This window comes from Aedes aegypti, chromosome 1, assembly GCF_002204515.2.
Source record: "Aedes aegypti strain LVP_AGWG chromosome 1, AaegL5.0 Primary Assembly, whole genome shotgun sequence".
NCBI classification, from domain to species: Eukaryota; Metazoa; Arthropoda; class Insecta; order Diptera; family Culicidae; genus Aedes; species Aedes aegypti.
In genome coordinates, this window is record NC_035107.1 from 67,935,958 (window position 1) to 67,949,388 (window position 13,431).

General features: G+C 36.5%; 1 protein-coding gene across 7 annotated transcripts in view; it reads right to left on the minus strand.

Annotated features, from left to right (window-relative positions):
• LOC110674718 overlaps nt 1–13,431 on the minus strand; it is a 409,506-nt gene that overhangs the window by 215,049 nt on the left and 181,026 nt on the right. For 3 of the 7 annotated variants that reach the window (XM_021838790.1, XM_021838780.1, XM_021838786.1), the window contains exon 2: nt 4,536–5,235. In XM_021838790.1, the coding sequence (XP_021694482.1) occupies nt 4,536–5,124 (589 nt within the window). In that variant the 5' untranslated portion in view covers nt 5,125–5,235. Of the gene's footprint in view, nt 1–4,535; nt 5,244–13,431 lie in introns of those variants that run through there. The other 4 variants (XM_021838803.1, XM_021838795.1, XM_021838791.1 and 1 more) reach the window with 3 other exon arrangements.

Here is a 13,431-nt window from a genome sequence, read left to right on the forward strand (position 1 = left end):
ATTCGGATTGCCGAAATATCGGTAAAATAAGTACCGAGATTCGGCGTTAAAAATTACCGAATTCTCAGCTGTTGGGTTCTCGGCGAAAAATTTTACTGAGGTCGGTGAAATAATTTAAGTGTGTAATAAAAGGGTAATACATATATCGTATTGAATGGAGACAAAAATAAACATTTTAGTTATTCGAGTTGACTAGTAGAGAGTTCCGCATGTGATGAACCTTGTTATAAAGCATCCCCTTATGACGGTATACTTAAAAATATATTCTAAATTATCAATAAACCTCTGATTTGTAAGAAATATTGAAAGGAAATAGAGAAAATCGCATTAAGAGTACAATTACATGCGATGTTCGTTCGATGGCTGTCTTGTCCCATAGTGTAGAAAAATAGGTTATTCTGGATGATATTTGAGAAGCTTCAAAATCAATACTTTTTTAAGTTATTTTCTTTTCAATAGCACAGTGCTTAAGAAAAGATGCGAAACTAACATCATGAGGCTAAGTTGGTGGGTTTTTATAAGCTTTAGACAAACTTCCCATAAAAGCAACTGTCCCATTGGGCATTGAGAAAATAGTCTTCTCATAGAAATTTTCATAATTTTCAAGAACATTTCTGCATGTCATACACAGAAAGAAAAATCCATGTAAATTTTAGCGTAAAATCATGCACATAAAGGGAATGCCAGATTTGTCACAAATTTATATGGCACATCGTGCAAAAATTACATCATCATGTAAATTTATGCGAATTATCGTGTAACCGGTTAGAGCCCATGCTAGATTACACGATGTATAGCGGAAACTTACATGATGTTTTTGTAATTTTACACGATATGACTTGTAAATTTGCGACATATCTGGCATTCTCTTCATGTGCATGATTTTACGCTGAAATTCGCATGGATTTTTCTTTCTGTGTATTCATTTGGCATCACTGCACAGATAACTTATTTTGCGAAAAATATAAACTTGAACACAATTCACGTTTTTCAGTTGCTATTTGGATTGAAAGCTCATATAGAGACTGTTATGCCTTTATTTTACAATATGGGACTGCCACAACTTCATATTTTTCCACAACATTTTCAAATAAAGTGTGTAAATTTTTAAATGGGTCGTAAAGTACATGTCAAAACATGAATGTTGCGATGAAAAAAGTGTTGGTTCGAAAATCCAGGCTTAAGATGGCACATCTGCCCCAAATTTTGCTACAACTGTCTCTCGGATGGTAAAATCTTTTAAAGAGTCCCAGACGATCGAGCGGTGGTCTGAGAGTGGAAGAAAATCGAAGACAGCTGACCCTGTGAAGGCCCGGAAGGCAGAGGCGCGTCCACGTTCGAAACCATGGGTAGGACAAACGATGACAAATATGTTGTGCACAGTGAAACTAAAAAAAAATCCTGGACTAGAAATTAAAAGTTACTATATTTAAGGGGCTTAAACGCGAAGGGTGCAAGTGACATTTTGGTCGGTTTTGAGTTGAGGAGATTCTATTGTTTCAAAGCACTCTGACGATATTTTCAGATGTTTTTTTCCGCTCAACAGAAAATAAAATGATTCTTAGAAGACTGGCTTGATTTTTTAACTCCCATACAATTTGTATAGAATTAGAAAATGCCTCAAAGTAATGTTTATCAAAACTAGGTTCTTGTCACTGACACCCTTTTTCTTCTTACCCTGTTCGTCTTTACAAAGCTGGTAGCGATTGAGTACATTAAAAAAGAGTTAAATTCAATCATTTGAATTTCTCCAAATATTCTCTGATTTTTTTTTTTAAGAAAGTCATAAATCTATCGATTTTTCTGGGGCATCGTCAAAGATTTCCGGTCAAAACTTCTTCTAAAATTCAATCAATAACTTCTTTATAAATTTCTTGTGATTTCCTTCAATATTATATTTTAGGATTTAAATAGATTTCGCTTAGGGATTTCCTTCAACAATTGCTCCAGAGATTCCTCCTTAGTCCTTAGAAATAGATATTCCTCCAGTAATTCTTTAAGATTTTCTCACGTAAGCCTTATTTTTTTATGAATTAATCCAAGAATATCTCCAGGGAAATGCCAAGGAAATTTCTTTGAAATATGAATCGTGATGTATTTGTAACTAAAATCCTAGAGCAACTTCTGATAAAACTTATATAAGTTTTGAAGTCACACTTAATAAACAATAATCTCTGAAATAACTCTTGGACTCTTGAGGAAGTTTTAGAAGATTTCCTAGATAACTTGCTAAGATAATCGAAAAAAAATCAATCAAATCTCTTTATAGTATTCGGCAGGATTTTCTAAATAAATTTATCGAAAAACATTGGACAGAATGTCTATAGAAATTTGTGTATAATGATCTGAGGAATTATTGGAAAAAAGTATGTAGTATAAACTAGATTGAAAACTTAAATATATTTTCGAAGATTGTAAGGTAATTTTTTGAGAAACATTTTCAAGAAATGTTTGGTAGAACTGCAGAAAATTATATGTTGCAAACAGTCCTGGAAGAAAAAAGAACTCTTTTTCATATCTGGGAGGAAAGGTGAATATTAGAAGAAATTTTTACAGGAATTCTTGAATAAAATATTAAGCTATATTTTTCAAACACTCTGGAATAAACCTCGTAATAAACCTAGGTGGATTTCGTCGAAAGAAATTCTGTATGTTTTTTTGGAAGATCTCTAGAGTACTGGAAAATTTGGTTGAAGGATTAGTGAAAAAATATCTGGCGAAAATTCTAAGATAGTTCTGGAAAAAAAATCTAAATAATACCTGAGGAAATCACTGATACTACAAGAGGTGTTCTTAAAGATCTCCTGGAGCAAATTCTGGAGAAAATCTGCTCAACATCGTTTGAAAAATCGCTAGAAGATTTCCTAGTAGAATTGGTAGAGAAATCTTTTTGTGTTTATTAATGATGGCACAAAATATCAGTAGAAATTTGGTCAAATCATTTATCAGGAATTAAAAGTGGATTCAGCCAAGAACTTCTAGAAAGTCGTATTTAAATTTTAAATTATTTAGTTTTTTTTTCAATCTTTTTGCTAACCTTGAATTATTTTTTTTTTTCGTTGAATCGTGTGTAGGACAATCCTCTGACTGTCCTACCCAGGTGTTTTTGTGCGTAGTACATATCCTACCTGTCCTACCCACTTCCCGCGCCACTTCCGGAAGGTGTTGAATTATTTCAAGCGTAATCCGAGCCTTTCGATTCGCAACGCGCACCTTAAGGTGAAGCGGCGTGTAACTCAAAGAATCATTAGAATCATCATTGATGTAACAGTAGTAGTGTCGCCTTTCCATGTATATTTTCAAAACAAACAAACAAAAAATATAACATTTGTGTTTAACATATTTTTATGTAAACACATGGGAAATTTAGTAGATTGACGAGTATTGGAAATCAAAATCAACTGTTCAATCGTACATATCAAAAGAAAACATTACAATTTAATGAAGGGCAACGGAATTTCTCTGTTTTTTATTGCATTTATCGCATATTTTTGTTATGCATCGATACGGTTTATGTTTACAAGGGATGACGGTGTTGCCAGGTGATTGGTGACAGATTTTTCTAGCAATTGTTATATGCTTGTTTTCGGAACATTTGCTCCATATTATAAAAATTTATCATTTTGCAAATAGTTTTCCATCACAAGATCACTGATTTAATCAAATTTTAATGATTTTATTGATTAAATATTGAAATACCACGTGAAGCATTTTTCTTCACATAAATTATCCATTAAGTCAGGTGTAGTTATATTTCATCGATGTTGCAGATACCAATACTATCATAACAATATGTTAATGATTTTGGAAGAAGCCATTTTGTGATGACGCACCAAAAGGCCTTAAGGCCAAGTGTTCCGCCTGATTCGTTCAAAACGAGCTGAGCTTCGTATATTCGTATATATATCGGTCCGGAAGGCACCGAATCGACGTGATCAACAAAACACGGCGGCCAAATCCCGCGCAAGGAAACTGTATCGAGAGTGGTTAACGAAACCGAAATGTGTGGTTATGAATGACGAAATCTACATCAGATACCGGGGCTGGAGTTCTACGTTGCCAAATCAGGGTTTGATGTTCGAGGTTCAAGAAAATCCGATTTTAAACAAATGTTTGGCGAACATTTTTGTCAGGTGCATTTTTTCCTAGTACAAGTTCTGCTTGAGCTTCTGAACAGTTCTGCCGAAGATGCCATCTTTCCAAGTGGCTTCAGGCTTCTGCGATACCCGTAAAACAAAAAAATCCAGTTCACTAGCTCCACCTGATGAAAAACTCTCGAATCTCTTGACTAGAATAATGATAGATTTTGAGCTACTGAAAAACTATGCCGAAGATATTAACAAATCAAACATTTTATGCGTCACTCGTTGGCTTAAAAACTTTTCAACGTGTTTATCCAAAAATACATGAATTTCTCCAAAATATTTTCATGATTTTTTTTCCAAATATTTTTAATAAATTTCTACTTCAAGCCGAGCAGTGAGATTCAGAATCCTATGATTGATAATTACAAAAAAAAAAGGTGATACACTTACCTTCCCGGCTGACGGCCTCCACCTCGTTATCGTCCGACTTGATGTCCACCTGGGAAAAATCATCGGAAATGATTACTCTCGATGTGTACCGAAGGTTATTGTTATCAACACTATCGCTACGTTTCGTTGGCCGATGTCGATTGCTGCTGCTGTCTTGTACATTACTTGTGCTGCTAATGTTAGTATTAGGAACCTGCGCAGGTCGCTTCCACTGTTTCCTCTTGAGACTTTGGCGTTGGGGCAGTGATCGTTTCCACCGCTGCTGGTTAGCATTGGCGGTAGTGGGGTTGGGGGTGGTATTATTGTTACCATCGGTCGTTGTAGATGGCGAAGGTGTCCACGGAATATACCTTAGCCTTGCATAGGACACCGCACTTTCATCCGATCGCCGATAGGGGGATCGCACAGCAGCAGCTGTCGCCGCACTGATGATCCTGTGCGTTCGGATGGGTTCGAACTCCGGCCGTGGCTGTTGCTGGACGTGGCTAGTGTCCTTTCTTCCGGCATGGTGAAACACTGACGAAGACTGTGATTGGGCGGTTGGTGGCGGGGGCGGTGCACATGGTAGGACAATCAATATCACCACCATTCGAACAGCATTTGGTTGCGGTAACACTTCAGTTCAACAATTTCGAAATGTTCCTTCGATTGCACTGCACTTTGAACACTAATGGCAAATTCGTTTTCGTTGGGGATTCTTCTAAAAGTTGGGGAATAACTGTGATTTATTGGCGCCTGAGAGACGATCGAAGTGGCTGCCGAACAATTGAGCGGCGGCGATCAATAATCGATTTAGGTATAATTGGCGGACTGATCAATCGGTGCATTTATTGCTAATTTCCGCTACGTGATCAATGCAGGTGCGACTTTGGCGGTTCGTTTTCGGCGATGATTCGGTAGCTTGAAGCATTATTTGAAATGATTCGCAGTTGAATGGTATAATTCGGCGTCTTTTTGTATCGTTTAATTAAAGGATGGTCGAAATTGACCATCAGACAGTCAATAAACATTTAACTTAAGAGTGATCAAACAGTTTACTGAGTTGGTCCCCGAGTGGAAGTAGATGATTTTAGGAATTTTTAGTTATGTTTTTAGTAACTAAACTTGTCATTGATTTGGTAGAAGTTTGCGCAGTAAATTTGTAAAAAAGTATCATATTTCCAGTTCAAAAGGTAATTTGAATTTTCAGATTAGAGTTCTTGAATATTCTTGGTATGACTTCGTCTTATCTTCATCTCTAGATTTTGTGATGTTCGTGAATTTTGCTATTAGGACAATCAAATCTGGTACAACTAGTTTGTATTAACACAATGGGTTCAATAACTTAATGTATGGTTTACTCACTAATTACATATGATTATGAGAATTCCGATGTAATATTATGGTTGATTAAATAAATAGGATAATTCTCTGAGAAAAATGAAACTTTTCCTATTATTCCAAAAACGTTTGTGAAATTTTATCTAAATCTTAAATTGCCGTTCATGATTTCTCATTTGCTCATTCTGAATGGAAATCATCAAAAATTTCTGAGTGTCTCAAGAATGTAAGCAACAGTCTAACAAAAGGAATTGAGAAAGATTCTTGTACAGATTTGGCCACTCATGGCGCCGCCAAGTGCCCCGAGGGAACCTTGCATAGGGGACATTGCGATTTTGACACCAAAGCATATTATGCGACGGCTAATTCTTCATGTCTTGTCGTAAATAGGGCAACTGTAGACTCAAAACGGATAGTTGACTACAGTGACTACTTCCGGGACCACCGGATGTCCCCGAGGGAACCTGTAATTAGGGACAATTGAAATTGAACTCCAATACATATCGTGCGACGGTTCATTTTTCATGTCTCGTGCTAAATAGGGCTAATGTAGACCTAAAATGGATAATTGACTACAGTGGCCACTTTTGGGACCACCGGAATTTCCCGGAGGAACCTGTCATTGGGGACATCACAGCCTCCCTCAGGGATATCCGGTGGCCACTGTAATCAAATATCCACTTAAGGTCTACAATAGCCCTATTTAGCACAAGACATGAAAAATGAACCATCGCACGATATGTATTGGAGTTCAATTTCAATTGTCTCTAATTACAAGTTCCCTCGGGGACATCCGGTGGTCCCGGAAGTAGTCACTGTAGTCAACTCTCCGTTTTGAGTCTACAGTTGCCCTATTTACGACAAGACATGAAGAATTAGCCGTCGCATAATATGCTTTGGTGTCAAAATCGCAATGTCCCCTATGCAAGGTTCCCTCGGGGCACTTGGCGGCGCCATGAGTGGCCAAATCTGTACAAGACTCTTTTTTAATTTATAATAGGATATTTTATGATAAGCTAGGGAGAAAACAATATTGCGCGACATATTTTGAGTGAATAAATTGTTTAATCCCAATTCGGATCCACTACCGGCACCGATTCCGGGGAAATGGCCATATCTTGGTTGTTTCTGGATCGATCTTAATACTTGGCGCACCAATCGCTTCAGAATTTGATCTTCTATCTCCATGTGTAGTAAAATTTTGAATTTTTAGCCGAGACCTTTACTAAAAACATGTCATAATTTTACTGCATAAGACATGCTTCCGGAAATCCGGATTATCACCGGTATCCGGTGGTCATAGTTCATCTCCGTGGATGCACCTCAAAACTAGATTAGTTGACCCGTCCATTACTTCTTAAAGAATTGAAATCGGTCAATTTTTGTCAAAGTTACAGCATTCCAAAGTTGGCCCAATTTTTGCCTGTCCCAGTTATTTTGACAACCCCCTGTATATCAAATATTCCATCATTTGCGATACTTTAAAAATGGGGAGGGTGCAAAAAAAGGGGGGAGGGCTTCCTGCAAATCTTATTACAACTCTTCATATTGGACTTAACGTTTAAAACATTATATGGTACATGAATTCCGCTGTCCTGAATATAAAACACCGTGTCAGTTTATTGATTAGATTAGATTTTTAAATATAAAATGCAAAAAGTTCAAGTATATTTTAAAAATGACCTGGGGCAGACACGAACATTCTGAAAACGCCATTATTTTTGTTTATTTTTATACTTTCAAGCCCGAGTTGTCCGGTCTCTGTGCATTCAGATCGACTTTTTTTGTCGAACAGTGTAATGCTGGACAGTCACAAAGCAGATGTTGAGAGGTCTCTTTTTCACAGCCACAAAACCGACAGACATCAATTTGACTTCGACTTATCTTTTTCAAATGATATCTTGCCGGACAGTGTCCCGTAAGCAGCCCAATAAATATTCTTAGTGATTTTTTATGTAAATTCAAGATTTTTTCCGTTATTTGTTTGTTTGGAGTTATGGAGAGTTTTGATTGCCTTTTTTTTTTTTTTTTTTTTTAAATGTGTATTTTTTAATAATCGTTACAAAACTTAAAACAAAATTCTTAAAATACTAAAGCGTGTGTTCCGAAAACTTTTTTAAAGAAATACCTCTGATTCCACCTTTGATTCCTTAACATGTGTTGAAAAACGTATAACGAAGCGTTTTTATAGTGCTTTGTTGTATATGCGATTCCTTCTACTATTAGCCAAAGAGCTGCTTTTAAGTCTTTCCTACCTTCTCCTATATTGATTCCTATAATCTCAGTAGCACTGCTAAAGTTAACTTTTATCTGTTTCCTCACTACTTTTTCAATACAATTCCATATTTCTCTGGAATATATACACTCTTTCATCCTATGCCTTAAATTTTTTATAGCTTTCCAATTCAACTGAATCGTATTGTCCTTCCATTGCTTCAATTCCAATTGTGTTACACATTGAGATATTCCACAGAAAGGTTCTGGTCCTACATACTGAGAACTTGCGCCTTGTCTAGCAAGTAAATCGGTTTTCTCGTTTCCTTCAATCCCACAATGCCAGTACCCAGTACAGATAGACTTGGTATTTCATAGCCAATTGCTTCAGAATTGTTATACATTCCAAACCAATTTTGATTGGCATGTTAAGCATTTTAATGCATTCAGAGCCGCCTGACTATCTGAAAATATGCAAATCCTTGCATGTCTGTAGTTTCTTTTCAAACATATATATATATGCACATTCTTAGATGGCGTATACTTCTGCAAAGAAGACGGTTGTCCATTTTCCCATAGGTATTGAAACATGAATCCCTGGTCCTATAATACCAGCTCCGGCACTATCATTCATTTGGAACCATCTGTGTAAAAAATAATCGATCCTGGTGAAATAATAGGCCCTCCTGATTCCCATAGTTGGCGATTCGTATTAATCACTTCATATGGTTTATCTAGGTTCAGGATTTTTTCCTTCCAGTCTACGATCATCTGTACTGATTTATCAAATCTTTCAGTATACTAAGATGCCCTGAAAGATTGCCTTCTAGAAAAATGGCAGTTCTTCGCAGCCTTAGCGCACTCCTTTTAGCTTCCATTTGCACGTATTGATGGTTTTTAGGAAAGTTTGTTCAGTAAATTGAGAAAAACCTTATAGGTCAATAAAATGTTTCATTGCTTTCAGGAATGCTTGCAAACTTGAGTGAAACTGAAACATTTCATGATCTTACAGCAAACATTCGCCAATATTGCATGCTTTCTTGCTTCTTGAAAGTGAAATTGCAAGCGAAAATGCTTGGTTTACACGATTTTACTGAATATCATGCCAAAAATAATGCACTTGTATGGATCGGCGGCTCCTTTATTCTATGTGCATTATTTATGATTGATTTTTCAGCTTAAAATCATGTAAACCGAGCAGTTTTGCTTGCAACATTCTTTGAGAAGAGACGTTTTGTGTTCAATATTTAGGATTTCGTTAGGAATGTTGGATAAAATAGCTATGTTTGTAGGATTTATCATTGGATAATACAGTACAAATGGCTTTACATGATTGCAACTAAAAATAAATTACGTGTATATCTAAGAATTTTTTGGTGTGTATTGAACAAACCTTAATAAAACAAATCAATTTCGCTTCCAGCGAATTTTTATTTTCAACAAAGCTAATATTTCCCTATATTTTACTCACGGAAATCTATTTTCTTTTCTGACAACTACAAATCTATTTTATGAGAAATTTTGCTTTTCATCCAACATTGATCTATAACTGTAGTCCGACTGTAGCAAACCAGGCACAGTGATCGCTACACTGACAAGTGCAGATTTGAGCGGAAATTTATGACAATCGGTGGTTTTGTACCACACACAAAGCTTCACCTGACGATGGATGCCTACCATCAGCATTAGGTGGGTCACTCGGTCGAAAGAACCACGTTTGGTCCCCCCTTTGCCTAGTGTTAGTTTGCTGTAAAGTAGGTGCCGGAGGGCTGTTGTTGCTGCTGTTAGACTATAGCGAAGGATGCAGTTCGGTGTCGTGTTTGCGGTGCAGCATAAAGGAAAACTATGTATGACCTTATTATTGGCGAACGATTTTACGATTTATTGCCTTGTCGAGTTTGGTAGCGTGAGGCGTGGCGGTGCCGTGAGAAATTGCGACTGGAATAATTTGTTGTACGACAGCTTCCATTGTAAGCTGGAAGGAAATCCATGTTTCACATTTTATCGTCTATTTAGTGACATAAGATTACAGGGTCACTGGCCAAATTTAAGGTTCAATACACGCTTGCCAGATTTCACATACCGTTCTGACTCAAATTTCGAATATGACTTTCATTCTGAACATTCGACTTTTTATGGCAACTTTCCATAAAAAAAAAACTACTCAAATTTCATCAGATCAAATATTTCTTCTTCTTCTTCTTATTCTTCTTATTGGCATTACGTCCTCACTGCGACAGAGCCTGCTTCTCAGCTTAGTGTTCAATGAGCAATTCCACAGCAGAGTTGCTTAATATCAATCATATCAGCTGATGGCTGATGGTCTAAAACTATCACTATCACTTGCCAGCTATCAATATCACTTTGATTTGACAACCAACAGCAGTGATGCGACATCGCACTCTAGATCATAATCACTGCGGAATGAGTGATCACGTGGTAATTATCCATGCTTTTAATGTTTTTCAGTGACCAACAAATAGTTTCATTCTATCTGTAACACTGTCAAAAATATCGTACTGATAAATTTCCATTTTAACTGCTTAATGTAAGGCTAAACTTAACCCATCAGTGATATCCATAGTCTATCGCCATCAATGCACTTGTGATGGAGTAGACAGCATGATGTTGATGTGATATAGAATGATCCGAATTGTATCGCAGTCGTCCTGTACAAATCAGCAAATTTTAGGCGTTGATATTGACAGCGAGCAACTCTGTTCCACAGTTATTGACTGAGATCTTTCTTTGCCAAATTGCCATTTTCGCATTCGTATATCGTGTGGCATGGCAGGTACGAAGATACCATATGCCCAGGGAAGTCAATTTCCATTACGAAAAGATCCTGGACGGACCGGGAATCGAACCCAGACACCTTCAGCATGGCTTGCTTTGTAGCCGTGGACTCTAACCACTCGGCTAAGAAAGGTCCCATTTACCCCGGATATGGAGAAATGGCGTGGTAATTTAGACCAATTTAAATTTTCATATCAATGATAAACAAATGGTTGTTTCTCGTAAGAAGCTTTTATAACACTCGTAACTTTTGCTTGCTGGTGATAATTAGATTTATTCAACAATTATTTCATTGGCAATGCAAGACGTGAAACGTGTCAGAATTAACCATGTCTTAACCTTGAATAACCTATCACAAATAAGCTATGACGGAATGTCCCGGATTCTCACTTGCCCCGGGGTACCATATATAAAAAAAACTCCCAGGTTAGGGAAATTTAGCACAAATACTTGCTAAAGTAGATAGTAAATCAATTATTTTGCAATCGAAATTTACGACCCATGAAAGCATAAATTCCAGTTCTATCCATCCGATGAGGAACAGAGCGTAAAACCAATAATCACGCCACCTTCAACAAGATTGATGGCACCAGAATATACGTACACCGTCAGTGCCGTACCAACAAAGTATCTAAACACATCAGACAGTAAACTATCATTAGAGGTTGTCGTTTCGAAAGCCGTACACATACTCACTTACTACGGTTCACTTGCAGAAGGCTAGAACAATGGTGTATGCCCTCCTACCATATAGAAAAAATATCAATCGACAATCGATCGAACAAATCGGCACGACCTTACCAAGAGTTATGGGCTCAGAGAGTGGAGACGAGTCACTTTTACGAGCAACCTCCATTAGGTCCCACAAGAATAACTACGCTAGTAGGTACCACATTGCCATGTGGTTCAGTGACAGTACGTAGTTTTGCAGGCACAGACAGGGCTGGTAGCAGAAGAGGTGCCAAAAATAGTTATTTTAGTGATCATATTGGCGAACATTTCATGTTCCTAGATCCATATCACAAAAATTGGGTAATTGATTATTATATGAATGATGTTTAGAGGGGCCTTCCTTAGCCAAGTGGTTGTAGTCCGTTGCTACAAAGCAAAATCATGCTGAAGGTGTCTGAGTTCAATTCCCGGTCGGTACACGATAAGGTACCCCGGGGCAAGTGAGAATCCGGGGTAAGTGGGGCGTTTCATCATAGCTCAACTAGGAAAAGTTTTTCATGGGGGTATTCTTCTAGAAAGTTGAAGATACAATGACAAGGAATGTATTTAGTACTAAGAATATTGTTATTTTTATTACTATGTGGTTCATGTAACAGTTGTCAGTTCAGCGCCATTTTCAACTTGCATGACAAATTGTGACACGTTTCACGTTTTGCATTGACTCGCAAAAAATAAATGTGTTTTAAATCGAATTTCCATCAGTAAGCTATAATTTTTAGTATTATTATAAGCTGCTAACGATAAACCAGTATTTTGTTTTCATTTCAAATGCAATTTTCGATGGTCTATCTTACCTCAAAATATATTTGTGCCTGGGGTAAGTGGGACCTATCAAAACAAAAACCAGAATCAAAACTTTTCGTACACGTTTCATACATTTTGCTAGAGAGTAGCACTAAAACATTCAAACAAATGATTTTTACCAAAAAAGATCAACCTCTAATTACGTAATTGCATAAAAGGGAGATGAAAAGTGTTATTATTCTTTATTGTTTAATTTATTTTTTATTTTTGAAATACGACTTCAAAATTGAACAAACACACAGCTGAAATTTGAAATGCATCATGAGAACGATTACTTTTCTATGTTATTTGAACTTTATTTGTTATTTCTACCAAAAAAGTAGTGATGGAAAACAATTCAATCCCATAAGGTGGTTTTCTGCCATGCATATAAATAATAACAAAATATATTTATAATTTCGTCAATTATTGATTGTTCATGTGCTACATTTTAATTAACAACTTAAAAATGATATATTTTAAACATGTTTAATTCCTCTTTACGCTTTTATTGATGAATTTTCAGTTAATATTAAATGTGAGGTGACATACTATTAAATAAAGGGTTTCTTCCTAAAACGTAACGTAGTTTATGGTTGATCCCTTATGTACATCAAATATGTACTTAAAATTAAAAATCTATGACTTATCAATCCTATTATTGTAATGGTTAACTTACTGATGTGGATTGACGCATGAAACTGGATGTGTCCCACTTGCCCCGCTTAGCGAGGTAACTGCGTCCATTGGCTCATTCTAAAACTTTGTTCCAAGATTTTCACATTTTCGAAATTATTCGATTAGTTTCATGCACACACCAGCAAATATGTTGCCAAAACGTGACGAATTCCATCCAGAATGAGTCGAAAAAAATAAAAATCGTGCTTGATAGTCTTCGATTTGGATTAAATTTTGCACATGTTTTTGGTATGGTAGAAAAAGTGTTTTCCATAGAAAAATTGATCATTTTGACTCAAGCGTAACTTTTGAAAATGGCCTATAAATTTTTGCATGCAACATATTTGAAAAATTCTAACTCGGAAACTGTTGA